Source organism: Photinus pyralis, unplaced genomic scaffold (genome assembly GCF_008802855.1).
Source record: "Photinus pyralis isolate 1611_PpyrPB1 unplaced genomic scaffold, Ppyr1.3 Ppyr1.4_LG8, whole genome shotgun sequence".
Lineage (NCBI taxonomy): Eukaryota > Metazoa > Arthropoda > Insecta > Coleoptera > Lampyridae > Photinus > Photinus pyralis.
In genome coordinates this window covers 32,772,667-32,792,948 of record NW_022170819.1, presented here as the reverse complement: position 1 = coordinate 32,792,948, position 20,282 = coordinate 32,772,667, and the positions used below count along the sequence as shown (strand labels likewise).

The following is a 20,282-nucleotide window of genomic DNA, read 5'->3' as shown; positions in this document are numbered from 1 at the left end:
TGTTCGTTTTTGAAATATTTTTATTTTATGCCCGTGTACATAATAATTTAGGGGTAGTTTTAGCAGAGCAGTGCAGCAGCTGCGCTCTGAAAATCGTACCTTCCAGCGGTCTACCGAGACCTTAGCAACATCACGCGATCGGTAGACCAATCTTTTTCGTTTCTTATGACATCAACTTTTTCCAACAAAAATTTCATCTTTGTAGAAATAAGTTCAATCGAATAATTTTTATGCATCTTGCGTGGGTGGTAGACTTGTGATAGCAACGCTTCCATCTCGGTAGACTATTACCATACTTTATTTTTAGGTACTTAATTACTGTACAAAATTTCATTCTTGTAGAAATGAGGCATTGTACATATTATTTATTAACATGTTCAGAACATTGTTGCAAATTTAGGCAACACAGCCTACGCGGTAGACTACCGTTTTGTTTACTTGTACTATCAAAACAATAAAATGACAGAATATCAGCTTTGTAGAAATGAGTGCACAAAAAATGTCGCTGCCTCTTGGACTATTAATCGACCGCATATGCTTTAATATTAGCGTATTACCAGATTTATTAATCTCTCACAATTTTGCTAGTTTAGGCGATTATAGTGATATTATTACTTGTGCATCCTTGCTTTTTTTACCTTCGAAAAATTTGAAATGAATAATTTGTCATTTTTGAAGAGTAGCGCTGTTCTTTTGGCATCCCTAACGCTATCTCCTAAGTATTCACACGTATAGGTATATCTGACATTGCGTAAAATAACATTTCAATATAATCCCATACAGTGTGCACATTTTAAATCCTTTGAGGTTTTGTGAGTTGCCATTTCAGGACAGGATGGTGATGTGTTGCAAAATCACACTGTGCACATTTTAAATATTTGAAAATGTTTTGAGTTAACATATGTCTACCGGCATGTAAGAAGGCTGCAGAGGGCTAAGCGCAAATTACTGATTTAGAGTCTGTAGGAGGCTCCAACTGGCTAATGTGCATAGTGAGGATGCGTGATCTTACGCGCCTGGTACTGTAGGTCGCTGTATAGTCACACTGTGCACATTTTAAATCCTATCAAGACTTGTATCTTAGGAGATGTCGTTTTGCATAATTACAATGTGTACACTTTGAAGTAAGCGGCACACTGTGCACACTTTAAAATATTTGGAAGTATTATGAGGGAACAGACGTCTACTTAAGTTTGATTTCTCGTTTGTTGCATAATCACACTGTGCACATTTTAAATCCTTTGGTGATTAATTATAATTACTTTATAAATAACCCTCTTATTAATGTAATGGTTCCAGGTTTAGTTTTGGTAGACTTTGACCTGTCCAGCGTATACTAATTTGGGGAGTGCAGACATACCTATGTACGATGACAGCACCTTATCTGATATAACCTACAGCAAATTGACTTGAGTCCATGGGCAATTAATGTTACTTTTTTCCCCTTCAATTAAGTAAGTTTGTAACTAGTGGATAATTCCTCTTCAAGGGATTACACTAATGTTAATCTACTTTGACCTAATGAGTGTTAGCTCCACTAACCGGTGGTCGCTTTAGGTTTAGAAATATTTCGATTCGAATTTACAAATTTACAGTAGGTACAGGAAATTTACGAGTTGCCATTACGGATAAAACTAATATAAAGTGGAGCATTTAGGTGAGAGAAGATTTTCGATCTGTAGCAGTTTATTAAGCAAATTTGTGCGTCTCTCTTGTTTATACGGGGTGATAATAAGATTCTGGATTAAACGGCAATCGGTAAAAGGATTAAAGACTATTAATTAGTGCTTTTGTTAGCTGCCAAAACCTAAGTATACAGGCGAAAATGTGCATTTCCATACTGCCAAGTATTGGTAAATTATTCCAGTTTATATATTATATTATTCCTGATTTAAATTGTCAACTATCATTCAAAATTCACCTTCAACGCTAGTCAAATTAACGATGCAAAAGATCCAATTGTATTGCCCAAGGCGTTCCACCATCCAGTTTTCCGAATTGCTGCTACCTTTCAAAAGGAGAAAATCGACTGTAATTTGGAGAAAATTTCTACATTGTATAAAAACAGGAATCGGCCATTTCGGGGATGTTCTATAGCGTTTTATGCTCAATGTCATTTTAACATTCCTAAGGAGGTCGACCCACTGAAGTTTACTTCGTGAACAGATTTGCATAATTTTTATGAATGATAAGGGAACCAAAACAAAAGAATTTGGTGATTTTGTGTTATTAATTGTGAAGTGGAATATTTAAGTTCTTTGATACCATTATTTTGTGTGAGTTAAATTTTATTTAACATCCAGAGATGCGTTTTGAATAGGAAAATGTACTTTGGATTACAATAACATTTGAAAAATGATTATGAGACAGGAAATTTGTTTTGTATTTGTTGCACATCAATATTTTACATCACGAAAAATGTAAAAACCTATTGAGCTCAACAGGGCGCGTTCTGAAAATCTGTAGCAGACAAAAAAAACAACAAATAAATAAGAGGGGTTAGTGAATCGCGCTGCACATAATATATTGCGAAATAGCAATGCTAACGTCTGACACGGAGGCTAATCGTAGTGACGTTAAATTCAAGAAAAATACCTTACGGTGCAGAAATAATTAAGTTTCTATGCAATAGCAATGCAACCTAATCAATTCAAAACGTAAACAAGATAATATGAGTCAATTCTTCGGAGTAAACAATCAACGTAGCTAAGAATGGTAGATCTCTGCTTCGGACAAAGCTTCGGTAACTAATTTATAAAGCAACGATACTAATATCGGTATAACACAGCTAATCTAAAGGATACAATGCAATTGAACTAATAGAAATGAATTATCGGAGGAACAAAAGTAATTGTCGACGAAATTATCGAATGGCGTGTATGTTCTTTCAAATAATGATCGGATCGCGTCTCTTTTACAAAGGAGAAGTGCGTGCGGCGAAAGAAATTAAAAAATACTCTGCACGACCTCGAGCGGCAACACAATTAACTATGTCAAAGAAGTATATAATACAAAAGAAAGAACTATAGGTGACGAGGAATCTGCTTCAGAAATAATCTACATCTAAACTAGTGGATCACAAACGAAACACCTAGATGGCGTAAGGATATCGAATGAAACATTGAATTTTAATAAAAGCACAGAGTAAAGGTTACTTAAGCGGAATCCAAATCGGAATTATCAATCGGCAAGAAAATAGCGTTACAGTTTTAAAGTCACTTTGACCTTGAATCGCAAAGTGGAATAAAAATAGACTGTACAAGGGCATTCAGTCGGTTCGTCTTTCGACAGATTGCGTAATTTTTGCAATCGCGTGAAATTTTAAAGAAAAAGAAAAGTCGCATTCATTTAACAAATACAACAATTCACTCAGGACGTCGCTAGTACCTGCCTATCCCTCTAATTACTTTTGTCCCCCCGTGCTGTTCAAACTTATCTGTTTGTAATATGAACAAGTAAAATCATCAAGATTTACTTATTACGTTATTTACCTACTACGGTCCAGTTTTTGTGCTTTCAAATAATGTTATTTTCATATTAAATTCGTTGGTCAATTTGTAACACAGAATTTGTTAAGAAATTGCAGAATTTTTAATTTCGGTTACAAACGTTAAATTATAAAAACATTTAAACGAAAAAAAAAAGAGAAGAAGCAGAAAATAAAATTGATGGCATTTTAAATAACTTAGATTCACAAACCTAAAATGTACTCTACCAAATTTATACCAAAAATATTCAAGTTGATGGGTGTTCTTATGCAATTTAAATTCGTCACACAGCCGGTAGCTAAAGTAAACCAATAAAATACGGGCGAAAAATATGAAATATTTAGAATCTAAAAGCATTTGGTCGGCTACCTTCGGCATGTGCACTAATGGAGTAAATATGAAATGCTAATATTTGTGAAGTCAGAAATTATATTTCAAATTGAACTGTCCAATATATGAGATATGTTTGCCTCTCTGAATAAAAATGGTTTAAAATCGCCGGGAGCACTTTCGGTATGCAAATGTCCTCTAAAATTGTAATACGGTTGCTTTTATGTTCAAATCTCATTTTCTCCCTTTCCAATCCGGCGAGAAAATTAAAATTGTGCATAATGCGCGCGGCCGTATTTACATAATACACCCGCTCATTAATCAAATCGTCCCTTTAAATGCACGAAATCGCTAATTGAAACGCGCGATTCGATCACCGCCCGGGAGATGTCGCAAGTGCGTTATTCCCATCAAAATCAACGTATCGATGCAATTAAATTGCCATTAATCAATTAAAGTAAGCCTCTGATTCGGTTATTTTTCATTATTCATTTAGGCCGCGTAGGTGGTCTGGTTAATTAAATAACATTGCGTTGGTAATTAGTCTAATTGGCGTATGAAATTCCTTCACGACCGCACATTGTTCGTTCAATTCATCTGGAATACGAAAAAGGAGGCGGTAAACGGAAGGAGCATGCACTTCACCTACCTTTCAGTAAAAGCGAACATGTGTTGAGCAAATGAAGGCGGTGGAATCTTCGACGGTTCCGAAGTGACCGATGGGGCCGGACTGTGAGGCGAAGATGTCCTCGACGGTTCCGGTTCGGTAACGTTCCTCACCGGTTCGGGACTCTCTCTGCCGCTACTTCGACTCGCGCACTCCCTTAGCATCTCGTCGTCCGGACATCCCGTTTCTGACGAACTTCCAGTGAGCAAATCTTCATTTTGCACCTAGAAATAGGCTCACTGTAATCGACTCCGTTCTAAAGTACCCACTCAATCTTCACCTTTTCGTCCTTGCCATCGCTGTCCCTCTTCACGCCCCCTTGTTCTTCCCTCTTCCTCTGTTCCTCTTTAAGTCTCTCGGCTTTCCTCCACTTTGCTCTTCTGTTTTGAAACCATACCTGAAACAAAAGCGAGCTTATGATCTGGACAACTTAAACACACTTTACTGAATACACAGGAATTTGACTCATTTGTTGACAGTGGACTTTGACGTTCGTTTCAACGGTTAAAAGTAGTACGTTCAAGGCTAATTTCAAACGCCTCGTGGATCCTTTCCGAAGAAATACATTGCAGTTTCCCTATGGCGCGTTCTTCCTGTCACTGAACTCCTCCGAAACGGCTGGACGGATTTTGGTGAAATTTAGTTAGTGTTTTAGGTGTTAAGTATTAGGAAGGTTCCATTAGAGAACAGCTATTTACATCTGGTGGTCTGTTTTTTAGTAGAAGGTTACGGGATGCACAATGATTGGAAAAAGTTATCAGCGCCAGTCTGACGGGCGATAACACAATCTCAATGCATTTTGCGTGACCAAAACAGCTGAGTCAGAATTATTCGCAGTGATGTCATAGACCAGCGTGAGTAACTCGAACTAAGCGATGTTGAAACCTGGTGGGGTTTGATAGATGACCTTTGTACGCACTTGATTGGGCCAAGTAGGTGCAGTGTATTAGTTAATGATTAAAGTTGGCTGATTTTAATCTACTAGCGCTATTTTGTAGGTTTTTTTTGTAAAATTAAAGAGTAGGGATGTTGTGAGCGGGAAAGTCACGTTTTTGGTCTTTGCGAACTTATTAAGGAAGTGAAATACGGTTACCATCAAAGTGGTTTAAACCAGTGGAGACTATTTTGAATTTTAGGTTTTTAGGTTTTAAAGGAAACAGGTCTATTTGCCTAATGAAAATTTTGTCAATAGGTTTCCGTAAAGTTGAGCTAGCCGTGGAGACATTTGAGAAAGAATCGAACATTACCGAAAAAAGTAAAAACTGAATAAAGCGATCAGGGATTTTTCCACTCCCGTTACATTTTGCCCCTCAACCGTGGGGCTTTCATAAGGACACGTTACATTGTGTGATGGGTTATTTTGCCTTGTTCTCGGGGTCAACGGGGTTAAACTCGTAAGGTATTTATCTGTTATGAAATTGAAAATATTTCATTTAGTTCCCTATGCCCTCAATTTCTCCCCCCATTAAAAGAGCAAACTATCGAAAAACTTAACGGTCCATGGTTACTTGCAACACTTTTATTTTCTCAAGTATATATCTAAACTATTATTGGTGGAGTATCACTGTAATTTTTGATTGAGGACCACTGCTATCGCAGTTTAATGAACTCTGATTGTAGCATAAATTTTCATGCGCAGGATTTTTTCCTTGAAACTTAACTTTAAAATTGGTATCGTTTAACAGTTGTATCTATTTCTAGTAAATTTAATTAAAGCAAATTTTTTTAACGTACTATTTCTAGCGAATAACCGGATTTGGTTGATCTCAAATTGGTTTGGATATATATACACCTTTCTCTCACGTTGGAGGCTATAATTTGGATTGAAAGCACATGGATACGTAAGTACGGTCATCTTCCTTAACCACCTTGTTATCTCGTGTGTTCATTTTAGGATTTTGCCATTTGAAGTGTATTTTCCTAGATGGTACATTAACCCTATTTTTATCCCAATTAAAAGGGAGTTAAACCTGAAGTCGTCTGAATGCTTACAATTTTTTGGGAATTGAATCAGTACTTTTGAACCTCCCATACGTCTTTATTAAAATCCGGGATTATTTTCATGTCTCTCCAAAAATCCATTCCCAATATTAAGGTTTGCGGAATATTAGGTACCATTAACATTTTTACCAGTTTTGTTTGTTATCTTCTAGAGTAATGGGTAGTGAAAGCGAACCAAGTGATTGACAGGATTCTGCATTGGTCAATTTGCTTTGAGTTGGTGTACTATCTTCAATTTTCAAATTGAGGTGTTGTATGTATTTCCATTCTGCATGTCCCAGAATTGTGCAACTAACACCGCTATCAAGTAATGCTAAAACTGGTTTGCCTAGAAGTGCAACTTTTAAATATGGACGATTGTCTCCTTGGGCTTCAGATGTGTGTTTCCCGCGCATTTTTTCAGTTCCTTAATGCTTCTCCAGGGTTACCACATCTGAAACAATATATCTTCTTGGGTTCCAACGTGTTGAAATTGAACCTGATTATTTGGACAGCGTCATCGTTGGTAACGAACCTGGATTTTTGACCTAGAAGCTCTGAGTTGCAAAGACTCCGAAAAGGGTCATGAGGACGAGAGAAGATATCTCTGCTACCTGGAAACTCCATCACGACAACGCGCCACAACGAGCTACTAGTCCGCGAATTCTTGGTCAAAGTCATGGTGCCAACGCTCCCCCCCCACCCCCCCCCCCCACAGTCCTGACGTTCCCCATCAGACTTCTTTTTGGTCGCTGGGATTAAGGAACCCGTTTTTCGTCCATACAAGGGATGTGTACAGGCCCAAGACTTTGAACAATTTTAACTTAAGGGAACCTGAAGAGCAAATTATTCAGGAGAAATTAATAGAAACTTGTGGACAGAGCTGCGTTTGGATATATTTCCAAACTCAGCTCTGTTTTCCCCAAATCTGCCCACAAGTTTCTATTAATTTCTCCTGAGAGGAAATTAACAAAAGTTTAAGGTGAACATGGAAATAGTTTGAGAACTTTAGAACATTCGTCAGAGGAACTTAAGAAGGAATTGAGTAACGCGCGGGAAGAACATGAAGGGATTTTGAAAGCTACTTGAGAAGAACTTTAGGGGAAGTTGGGTTGAACTTAAAGGGAGCATAAAAATTGTTTCGAAACGAGTTTAATTGAGGAGATTTAGAGGAAATAGAGTGAAGCTGAGAGGCACAGAAGAGGAGATATAGAAAATGATGGGGGAACACGCAGAGAATTTTAGGAGAACTTATGGATAACTTGTGAACCTTGAGGGCGGGTTGTGGAGAAAGTGAGATGCGCTCAAGGAATACATGAGACGAAAGGATTTGAGGACTAGTGGCGATCCCAGGGGAGGCCCCCCCCCCCGTTGTCCATTTTTTCATCAATTCTGTGTCGAGATTTCTTTTATTTTTTCCGTGTTGGGACAAAGTTCGGGCATGGGCCCTCCCTTTACCAAATTCTGGGACCGCCACTGTTGAGGACAAATGGAGATGAATTTATAGATTAAGTTAAGGGACATGCGGGGGAAAACTTAAAGGGGAACAGTGAATTTTGAGTAAAACAAACAGAGCTGGGCACTGCTCGCGAGCGTTTCGCTGGAAAAAGCGCTCCATGTGGAAAAAGCGCTTGCGAGCGATTCGGTCGCGAGCACTTTTCAGAGCGGCCGCTTGGTGATCGATACTCGAGCGTTTACTTAAAGTGCTCGGCGTTTTTTCTGCCCGAGAACGGTTTTTCCGCTCATAAGCGTTTTTTTTCCGCTCTCAAGCTCTTTTTCCGCCCGCGAGTGCTTTTTCCGCTCGCGAGCTGTTTTTTCCGCTCTCGAGCGATTTTTCCGATTCTGAGCGTTTTGTTCGCTCGTGAGCACTTTTAACCGTCCTCAAGCGCTGAAAGATTAAGCACCGCACTTTTCCCGAGCGCTCGCGATAAACCGCTCGAGCACAACTCGCTCGCTCGCAAGCATTTTTGAGAAAATTAGAGTGCTCGTCGCTCGAGCGGTTTTGATCAATATAGGGAAATTTCTACATGCACCGCTTCATAGCGAACATGAGCGACAGTATATCTGGCGACAATCGGCGATGATCAAAAACGCAGACGAGCGCGATTGCCCTGATCTCTTGGGACCTAAAAGTTTCGCTCTGTTCTGCTTAAAGCCGAGTATTTGACGCAAATTCGGGTTTTATATTGGTTGTTAGGGCACGCCAGTCGAGGCCATTTGCGTTCATAAATACGGTTATTTCATACGAGCGAAAGAAAGTGGTAAAAGAGTGGGAGATTTTTGAATTGAAACTTATTATTTGGGTGCGTTAAAAAAATGAGAATTGCCGACTAAATGGAGTAAATGAACTGACATTAAGGATCATCGTGATAAACAGAGAAGATTCCTTTTCGGATCGCTAACAGTAACGGCTGGTTAAAAGCAAGTTGATTGAACAGCGCCTTGATTTTGTATACAACGAAATAAAGCAGGGAATTTAAAAACAATTAATCAGTGCATTTATCTGCAACAAAATCTAGTTAATAAATTGGGAGAAATTAATATCGGCAAAGTGGAACATTGGCATTTTACTCCTATGTATTATCAAGATCTCGAGTATTACTTTCGCGAAATTGAAGCCGGTTTGTTCGGATTCGCAATCCGTATGGACATTTTTGTTTTGCATTATTCACGGAGTCAAGTATACCATACAGAAGCGGTCTGTTTCCATATTTCTAAAGGAGAGATAAGAGCAATTGTAACCTGAAAGGAATCTCATCCACGTCAATATTTTTTAAATTCTTTTTACTTGTATAAAGTAGTGAACGGTTGTTTTTAGGAATTCGCCTTTAAATTTTGTTGAAATAATTTTAATAATCCTAAAGGAATCGACCTGTGAGAAATATTTGAAGGAGCAGATTTTGTACTGTACTATTGACAAGAATCGGATCCAAGCAAAGGATTTTGGTCACTTTGTTTCATTGATTGTTAAATTTGTAGTTAATTTTATTGATACTGTATGGATGTACATAATAAACTTAATAATATGTTATAATTTAACCCATTTTAAATGGCTTTTGTCTAAACTGAAGGCAATGCAAAGCTTTTAAATAAATGAACGCATAGTCAGTCAAAACTGAAACTAGTTTTAGTTAATTAAATAAGAAATCGTCTCGGGTGGATGCTCTTAACCTGCACTTTGAATTTAAGCTTAGACGTTGATATTGTGTTGGAAGGGAACGAAGGGCGATGGACTGACCTTTCTCATTCGGAAAATATTTAACTGCCGGTGAGTTGTATAATGTAATATAAATTATTAACAGTGGACGCTTGGGGCCTCTGTCAGGTAAAACAAAGGGCGTAGGGTCATGAGTGTTGTGATGAGTGTAATTGTGTCCGTAGAGACTCATTAGTAAACTCTAATTGACGTTACAATCTAATGCACACGTTACTAACTAGACACGGTGGTGTGAAGTACACCTTGAGGCTCGTACTTCCAGCCGTTCTGAATTAACCTTAAATACAGTAAACTTCTCAATTCCATCTTCTTTATATTGTTTTAAGAGTGTTAAAACTGAAAAACAACCGCCCCCAGTCACGAAATACGAGCGTAATCGGTAAATTGCGTCAATTAGAACTCTGTGACGAAAATCTAATAAAATCAGTAACGAACGACAGGAACGAAATCGAAAATCTAATTTAAACACAACTCCCAATTACTATTAAAATATCAGGTTACACAAAATCGAATCAGCCCCGTTGTAACTTGCCCCAAAGATATTTCTCATGTCAATCGAACGTCATTTTATATCAGTGACCCGCTATATATTTGTATAGAAGGGGAGCAAGAATTGATGGACTTGAGTGAAGTGTTTGACTCAAATTTACAGTTTCAATAAGAATAAATATTAGCCAACTTTTCGCTATATTTTTTCCTGCCAATTTTCAATCCAAGCGTAAAATTTTAAGATCAATTTTTTTAAGTGAAAAATTTGGCAATATCGGAAAAGTTTCCGCTTTAAATGTATTTTTTCGGACGTCTTGTCGAACGGATTGGTTTAAAATAGACTGGAGGATTTCGTCTAATTTGATTTACGTGAAGCAATCCCTCCATGTAATTTATCTATTGTAATTAACGCGCGCATAGCTGTAAATCTTTCTTCGTTAAATTTTAACTCTCAATCAACAGCGCCCTATTAATCTATCACTGTGGTATCAGAAAGGGATTTACAAAACTTCATTGATTGAAACAAGAAAAGCGCAGATCCGCGGTTCTGAAACTCCCTTTCTTCGCTAGAGAGAATAGCTTGCTTTTTTTAATTCATGTGGGATGCTGATGAACGACCCTTAATAATCTGTAATTGGTAGTGCAGAAAGGAAGTAGCAAATGAATGATTAGACATGGCCGCCTGGCTGCAAAATTCGCCATTTTGTGAGTGCCATTAATTAAGATTGTCGGGAGACTTTTTTAAAGCATTCGCGTTTTAATTAAGTTAGAGAACTGTAGTACGTGATTTCAAAAAAGATTGAAGGACGCGGCGCAACCAAAATATTGCACAATATTAGCCATTTTTGAATTGAATTGGGTTTTTGGTTTTGAGAACGAAACGTCACAGACCGAAGAGCTTTTAATTTCGCGTCTTAATTGCAACCAATAAAGCCAATAGTAGCGGGTGTGTCCCAGTAAAATTTGGAAAAGATTCGTGTTTGGTAAATTGTTGCTACGAGTGCTACAATACTTAATGGACTTCCTGCCGATATTGTGACGTTAAACCAAAAAATGTTTAAGTGCAAATATAAACAATACTTGTTTACTATACAAAACGTACAATAATTTAGCTTGTTCCCTTTCTTTTTCCTTTTTTTCTCTTTTCAATCGTTCATCTTTTTTTTGTTCTTTGTTGTTCTTTCTGTCTGTACCTAAGTGGATGCTTTCATAAAGTTATTAAGGTTAAAGTAGAATATCAGATTAGGTTTTACCTAAAAAATCTGAACTTTCACCTAATTGATATATGCAGTACTTATTGCAAATGTAGAACTGCTAATCAATAAAGACATTTATTATTATTATTATTATTAATCTAATTGAAATGTGAATCCGATTCGATATTTTGAGGCATCTGTCGCGACCAGTATTTTTGTTTTGAACGTAAAATATAATAACGCAAGTTCCGGTAGGTATGTGCGTGATGCAAAAATTAACTTAGAATTAATTGTCACCGATAGGAAATTTCACGCACAAAAGAGTGCACGTCTTCGAATGTAATTGTTTAACGCATCCGAAGAGTACGTTTCAATTCGCGAACTCAAGCAAGAATCCCCCTCCCCTACTTCCTCCGCTATTTAAATCTCGCCCACGAGAAAAACCAAAAATGAACTTATTTCTGAACGAAAAAGACCTCCACTGGCGTGCTTTAACAACCAATAGAAATCCTGTATTTCAATTAGGTGCTCGGCTTTAAACAGAACGGAACAAAACTTTTATACTCCAAGAGATCGTGATATCTGCGCTCGCTTTTCGCAGTACGTTTTTGGTCATCGCCAGTTATCGCCAGACATACTTTCGTTCACGATCGCTATGAAGCGGTACATGTGGAAATTTTCTTATGTTGACCAAAATACAACTTCAAAACCAGATTTTTGAAAACGGCCAAGCGACCCCTTATTACAGAAGAGTCAAAGTTCACGGCACTTTTCTCTTCCGTTGCTTTCAAGCTTGTTTTTACTCAATATTTACTATTCCTCTCAAATTCACCTATAAGTTTTTCCTAGCATTTCTCCTTAAATTCACCTCCGGTTTTCCTCAGATCCTTTCGTCTCCTTGAGCTTTTCTTATTTTCCAAATAACCCCCTCTCTAGCTCCTTAAATTCTCTGCAATTCACCCCGTTCTTCTCTAAATTTCTTCCTCGGTATCTCCCAGTTTCGATATATTTCTTCTCTATAAATTCCGAAAGATTTTCAAATAATTATTACTTCCTCTAAAGTTCTTCTCGAGCAGCTTCCAAAATCCTTCCCAAGCGTTACTCAATTTCTTCTTAAGTTTCTATGGAGTTTCCTTTTCAAGCCAGGTTCCCGTTCCCTCGTTCTTCTCAAGTTTACTTCAAACTTCACTCAATATGCATCATTCAGTTGCAATCAAATTCGATTCATCAATATTCGTTTGTTTAAGAAGTACGAGGGAAAAAAAGTATGTGGTCGCGTAAAAAAGTTATCGAACCTAACCTAATTTTTTTAATGCAACGCCCTGTATATTCAATTAAATTAAATTCTTTTTCAATAAAACCGAGGATCATATTAAAAACAGCCGCAAGTTATTGGAAAGATTAAAAACAATATTTAAAAATTTAACAGAGGTTCAAATGATTCAAAAAATACAGAAATTTTTTTTCCATTAAAAAAACCTTTTTTGAATTAAAATATACAGGGTGTTCCAGAAAAATGTAAGGCCCGATAACTTTTTTACCTGACCCGAATAATCATTATAAAGAAACGTTTGTAACAAACATTTTTCTGTATTTAATCCTAAAAATGAGAATGTTTTGATTTTCCTCCGTATCTGTTTGTAACGAACACCCGTTTTCGTACATGGAATTTACCAGACCTAATGAACACACTGTATATGGGTAGACTTAACGGCTTAACCGGGCGCTTCATTAGTAGAAACTTATTTATGTAACATATTTATTTATTTCTTTTCGAAAAATGGACAATAGAGTTTAGAATTAAATGCGTTAATTTACTGTGCCGTATTTCAGCCGTTGATAGTAACAAAACCAAGATACCAGTTTTGTAACCGTTCCCGTGAAGATACTTACATTATTTATGAAGGATCAAAAAGCTCTCGTCATTGATACAGTAGAATATTGTATAATTTCAGTTCTGTTTATTAATTATTAGCCGATTATATGTTCGTAATTTTAAGTGAAAACGGGATATAATTGCAAAGACGCCGTAGTGTATAAGTAGATAATTTTTACCATTAAGTAGTTGTTTAAAAAATGATTAAGTAGTCAGAGATACGATGAGTTTTGCATGAAATTGGGCATGGGCATTCTCGTAATGGCAGTGGAGCTATTGGATTGGATTTGATGATTAGCGTTTTTTGGACGACGTAGTCAAAGTAAGGCCTATGGAGCGTTCATATAACCGAGTATCAGCTTAATTCGGTATTAGTGCCGCTAATGAAAAAGGCAGTTGAGTGTATAAGTTTATTTAGGAAATTTTAAATTAAGCCAATCCAAAGAGTCATCGCTTGGAAGTTGTTTCAAGCCGGCGGGTTTAACTATGCCACCCTTTAGAAACCACTTGATATCTACTCCATATTGATAAAACAAGAAAGTCAGCAGTAAGAATCCAAATTAACAAATAAAAGAAAAAAGTAATGAGAATGAGGAAGTTATATCAAATGAACAATATGGATAACGATAACTAATTAGAAAAGCTAAAAATAATCATTTAAAATTAATTTAAATTTGTAACTAAACATAGAAATGAAGAACCTTGGGAAGAAATTTATAAATTAACTAAAAATAAAAAAGAAACAATACCTACCACAGTTAGATATAATGTAGAATTAATGACAACCACATGGATAGAAACAGCGGAAAAATTAGTCACAAATTTAATAACGGATGATGATTTTATTGAAACAACTGAATTACAAAAAAATAAAAGAAAATATTTGGAAACACAAATTCAAAATTATGAAAATTTCGAAAAATTTACACACAGTGAAATTTCAAACGCAGTATATAAACAAAAAGACAAAAAAGCGCCTGCTCCAGATTTAATAAATAACGAAATTATAAAAAAAAAGTATATCCTTTCATAAGAAAAAAATTAAAAATTCTATATAATTCTTGTCTAAAATTTGGATATTTTCCAAAATATTGGAAAAAAAGTGATCTAATAATAATTAAAAAACCAGGAGAAGGAAAAGATCCCTTAAATATCAAAAGTTATAGACCAATGCTACTATGTGGTTTAGGCAAAATTATGAGAAATTATTAAAAGACGGAATAAATTATTATTTGGAAAAAAACTAAATTCTATCAAAAACAATATGGATTCAGGGAAGGAAGATCAACGGATGATGCTATATTAGATTTATTTAGAAGCGTTGAAAATTCACAAAAAAATATGTATTAGGAATTTCAATAGACATAGTTCGCGCGTTTGATAATGTTTGGTTGGCGGCTGTTTTATATGAATTGGGAAAAATAAAATGTGACATTTCAATACAAAAAATTATAAAAAGTTATTTAACTGGCAGAATTACAGTATACAGTAATAAATATCAAAAAATTACAAAAGAAATGACTAAAGGATGCCCACAAGGATCGGTGCTGGGACCAACTTTTTGGAATATAATATTTAATAACAGTTTTCAAAAAAATGTTAAAGAAATCGCATATGCAGATGATAAAATTTTTATTATAGAAAAAAATTCAAGAAAAAATTTAGAAACAAAATTTTGAAAAATGGTGCACGGAAAATAAACTAACTATATTACATGAAAGAACAGAAATGATACTTTTAAAGGAAATTTGGATATTAAAAGACCTCCTACAATAAAAACCTATAATAAACAAATAAAAATGGTAAACAATATAAAATATTTAGGCATAACAATTCAAGAAAATTTAAATCTTAATCTACACATTGAAAAAATTTCTAGTTAAATAAAACAGTTATTTCAAAAATACATTTGGACTTGCAAAGATAATTGGGGACTAAATAAAAAAAATTTGTTAACGATTTATAAAGGAGCATTGGAGCCAGCATTATTATATGGATCGATAATATGGGGAAAAAGATTTAAAAAATTACAAGAAACAAGTGCAGTAACTAGCATAGCTGGTATCATGCTATTACATTGAAAATACAATTAAAAATTTAAAATTATAATTTAAGAAAAGATCAAGACATTATTTTAGGGGATAATACAATAAATTACAATACTTATATAAAAAATAAATTAATTTTGGACATCCGGCAACTGCATACAAAAATTTAAAAATTTTTGAAGAAGACGAAGGAATAAAAACAAGAAATGAGATAAAAAAAAACAAATTGAACAATATTTTTTAAATCAATGGCAACAAGAATCCGATAAAGGTAGGGAAACATACGAGTACATACAATGGAAAGACTGGAATATAAATAGGGGTATTATTCAAATGATAACTAATAGAGGTTTATTTAACTCTTATTCATACAAAATTAGAAAAGATGAAACTAATATGTGTACATGTGAAAATGGCATAGAAAACAGTGAACTTTTATTATATGATTGTGAAGGATTTAAAATTGAAAGAGAAGATTTTAGAAATTTATTAGAATCAAAAGGAATAATTATGTGGCCTATTAATAAAAACCAATATTTGCAAGATAAAAATATTAGAAGCATTTTTGGAGAATTTTGCAGCAAAATTCAAAAAACAAAATTAAGTAAAATTCTAAATAATAGAATTAAATAAAAATACAGGGACCTCCACGTGGTTAGGGACGGGCAACGAAGTCTAGGTAACCCTTTTTAGGGAAATAAAAATACTAGATACGGCCAACTCCTGTAAAGAAAAATAAGTTATAAAAAATAAGAAAAGACGTAAGATAATAGGGGATATGCTGGATAGCATGATTACCTACCTGTAAAATTAACAAAAAAACAAATGTTCCATGTCGAGAAAAAATTGTAAATAAAAAGGTTAGTTGTATTTCGATTGTATTTCGAGTTGTATCGACAACTTTAAGATCAACATTGATTTGTTGTACTGTGACTAGTAAAATTTCAAGTAAAGGATCTACAAGGGGGTTGAAAAGTGTAACATTGTGTGTAGTTTACAGGTGCATTATTATCAAAAGAACCCCCTGAATTTAGTGTCAGTCTAATTAACTTACCTTTTTCGGAATCAGAGGTATTCCATAAGTTTAATTTTGGATGAAACGAAGTTGGACGGTTACTTATTGTTTAAAGTGTTATAGTAAAATCAAACCACTTATCAATAATGACGTGGCAACCGCGCAATTAAAAAAATGATTCAATTCGTGTTGGCAAGATGGAACAAAGCTTTGCTACCATGTTACGCCACTGGTTGCTTCTGCTTTAACTTTTAATTATTTATTTTATGTTTGTTCCTTGTACCTCTTTCATTTCTTTGATTTGCTCGTTACCTTTCAAGTTCACAATATGTTCTTACTTATCCACTTTCAAGGGGTAAATGAGAATCGCTTCCTTGCCAATAAACTACCACCGTAAGGGTCGGTTTCAATACTTAAAACACAGTTTTAAAGGGCGCTAAAAGACAATTTGATACTTCCCAATCTGTAATTGACGCACTGAGATGTAGGTAAATGTTCGCGCAAAAAAGATCAATAAGATGTTTATTCCTTTCGAGTTCCCAATACGTTTAGAATCCCCGAAGTTACTTCTAGGGGTTTTAGTAGGGCGGATCTGGGGTGCCGCGTTATGATGATTGCTTGTGATCGTAGGGTGCATTGTAACTTGACACCGCCTACTGGACGGAGCGTTTATAAGAGATTTTATTTTTAAATTTAAGCGGATACCTCTTTCGAAAATTGCGAAACGTCAATTCGAGCGTAGTTAAAAATCTCTTATGATTCAATAGCGTTTAAGTCGACATTGACAACAAAACGACGTGAAAGGCGAAAATGTATAACTATAAAAGGCAACAATAAAATATAATGCCAATAAGATACTGTAATATGACACTAGACATACAAAGCCCAAATGGGACTTGCACAATGCCGGTCTGACCATATGAGTGCCACCGTTTACAATGCTCATACACGCGTTCCCTTCAACTTTATTTTTGTCTCGTGGGTTTCTGGTTTTTGACCACAAATTCGATTTAACGTCTGCAATTGAGAAAGACATCTCATCCTTTCTGCCACCATAAGAAAAACGACATCACCAACGACGCTCGAACTCCAAATTGTCTTAATTAAATTATCGTCTCACTGATACTACCCTGTTTTGAATTTTGTTAATAAAGCAAATTACGTATTCCTTTTATACAGTAATCACATCAAAGGATTGAGCGTCACAGCTTACATTATACTTAATTAACGTAATGCAATTTCTGATCACTATGCACTGCTTTTGAGCTAATATCAGAAGTGCCTAATACAAAATGCGCGCTAATCGCATTCGATAATAATTATATGGGCAAAAAAAGTGAATAATAAATTCCCTATAGCGTTGGGGGATTTTAATCAAAGCGACACATACGTTATTACCCGGGAAATGCATTTCAAAGCTGCAGCGGGAGAGTAATCGCCGTAATAGCGAAACCCTCAAATGACTAAATCGGAGGTAGAGTACTCCCAAACGCTGAAAAATCAAATCCCAGCAGGGCCTTTAGACGTACGAGGCATCTTAGATAATACGACATGTTAGACAGGAACCAATAACCATAATAATATAGACTTTCAGTCAGCTCAATACATCACGTAGACTTAAAGGTTTTCCCTCGGAACTACTTTATAATTCCAAAATTATAAATTAAATTCTCGGGAGAGGATTTAAAGGTTTTTTTCGGGACGATTTTATTTCTTTTAACGTTACCAATGAATGTACGAGGGATCGTTCACTATTTCATAACCTTACTCGCGATTTGTTGCAAATTAATTGTATGCTGACGTTTGTTAAATAGCTGCCTACTAAAATAAAAAAGTTTATTAGAAAACGAAGAGATTAAAAAAAATCTCGTAATGTCACCGCTACTCCACACTGTTCACTCACTTGATCATTACATTGCCCCCTCCTTAGAACCTGTTTCGTCCCAAAACTTCAACATATCGAGCCGAGGATCATGAAGGAAACGACACGTTGCAACAGCATCCATTCTGGGGGAAAAGAAAGTCCAGTGATCTTGGATAAATCTGATTATAGTTGGACATCTGGACTTTCGATGTCCATGAACCTAGCAGAGCAAGGTCAGCAAAACACAATCAAACATATTGCATAATTAGGTGCTAATTAAGTGCCATATTCCCGAATTAATTAGATGCTAATTAAGTGCCCTATCCCCGAATGAAATGCTCCTTTATTTAAAAATTATTACGTAATAATTTAATAAAAAAGGAGCATTTAATTCGGAAATAGGGCACTTAATTAGCATCTAATTAGCATCTGGGTAGTTGCTTCCTTTTCTTCAAAATTTTCAAGGGGTCCTCAAGATCCTTTCAAGTTCAAATTACCATCAAATTAATTTGAATTTTGTGGTCCATATTGTAACAGGTCCTCGCTTTGCTGTGTTAAAGTATTTTTTCTCGAATTTACACATTTGCCAGTATTTTACACGCGTGCCGCTTCATAGTGAACGAGAACGAAATTAAAAAGCGATAGAATGAAGCGCTTTCGGACAAGAAGTGAGTGTGCAAGCAAATAAGATTCAAAAGGGCACATTGTTGCCGGTTCTAAAGATCTATACTCTTAATAAAAAAAGGTGGCCGTAGCTTGGTTTGTGTTGAATTCGTTTGGATTTCGCGACTAGATTAGGAAAAATTGGGTGCGAGAGAGAATTTTCGCTGAACTTTCAAAGCGAACCTATATAAGTCATGTGCGGCTTTTTACGTAACTTTTATTTTCAACTGGAAGTTTCAAAACGAATCCGTATAATCGACGTATATGGAAGATTTAACAACCGCGTTACAAGGGAAAACTATGCGGCTAATTCGACGAAATTATTGTCGTGTGTGCATTTAAATTCATTGCGAGTTGCCATTACGAGTAAACCTAAAATAAAGTGGCGTGCAAAAGGGAAACTTCGATGTGTAGAGGAATCGGATGGTTGATTTATTTTCAATCCATGAAGTCAAAGGGGATGGATGTGACGCATTTATCGTGATAACTCATCCTGAATCGTAATCTGGTTTTGATTAAACGCAATACTAATCATTTACACACGAAATATAATCAAATACTGAAAAAAAGGGAAAGGCAGTCAGGACTTGCAAACAATGTATCACGCACATGCGATCGATTGAAACAAATTTTACTACTTACTTTTTTTTTAACTAGGAAGACGGATTTAAAAGTTCCCGCAAAAAATCTTAGTTTCTATAGGCTCGCGCTGCGCCCGTTTTACACCCAGGTAAAATTGCTATTGACATGATTTAACTGTCAAATTTAATCGCGATTCTCGTCCTTTAACTGTTGTACTTATTTTTGAGTTTTTGTGTGTTCTGAGTCCATTTGCATAAATTTTAACAAAAAAACCAGTTCATTTAAGAACTAAAGTTCATATTTCGCGTCGTAAGTGTACTGGCATTAGTGATGGATTCAACTCCAAGTTCAAGTACCAGTAAAGCAAGCTTGTCTCCTTTGAAAAAACGTAGTCGCTTAAACTTGGGTCATTTTATTAGTCTCCGAGAAGCAGTTTATTATAAACAAATGTCTGATACTCCGGATATGAATTTTGGTACGCTTGTGTTGAAGATTGCATCTACCACAGGTAACGTAAATAATGATGTAGGTATATATTTGGTTATTAAAGTATGACACATATCATATTTAGGAGTTGCACGATCTACAGTATACCAGATAATTAAAGAATATCGAAGTACTGGGATTGTTACCCCTTCGAAACGTTCCGGTGGTCATAACGCTGTTGCAAATGTGAGCTCTGACGATTGGTGGAATTGTGTGCAACACGTTATTAAGGAAGAAAATAGGGTGTGTAGATTGGATGGCCTAATGGGTACACTTATAGACCCATTAATTATTTCACTCCGATCGGAGGACAGTGACAGTTTTAGTGAACTTTCGGAAGACAGTGACCAAATCGCTTATACATAAAGCAGTGAACTGTTC

The 20,282-nt window shown here is 35.7% G+C and overlaps 1 protein-coding gene across 1 annotated transcript in view; it reads right to left on the bottom strand.

Moving 5' to 3' along the window:
* Positions 1–4,289: 4,289 nt before the first annotated feature.
* LOC116179548 overlaps positions 4,290–20,282 on the bottom strand; it is a 49,862-nt gene continuing 33,869 nt past the window's right edge. The window contains exons 4-6 of the mRNA XM_031499344.1: positions 4,766–4,882; positions 4,468–4,709; positions 4,290–4,415 (exon numbers count right to left, since the gene is read on the bottom strand). Coding sequence (XP_031355204.1) covers positions 4,412–4,415; positions 4,468–4,709; positions 4,766–4,882 — 363 coding nt within the window. The 3' untranslated portion in view covers positions 4,290–4,411. The remainder of the gene's footprint in view (positions 4,416–4,467; positions 4,710–4,765; positions 4,883–20,282) is intronic.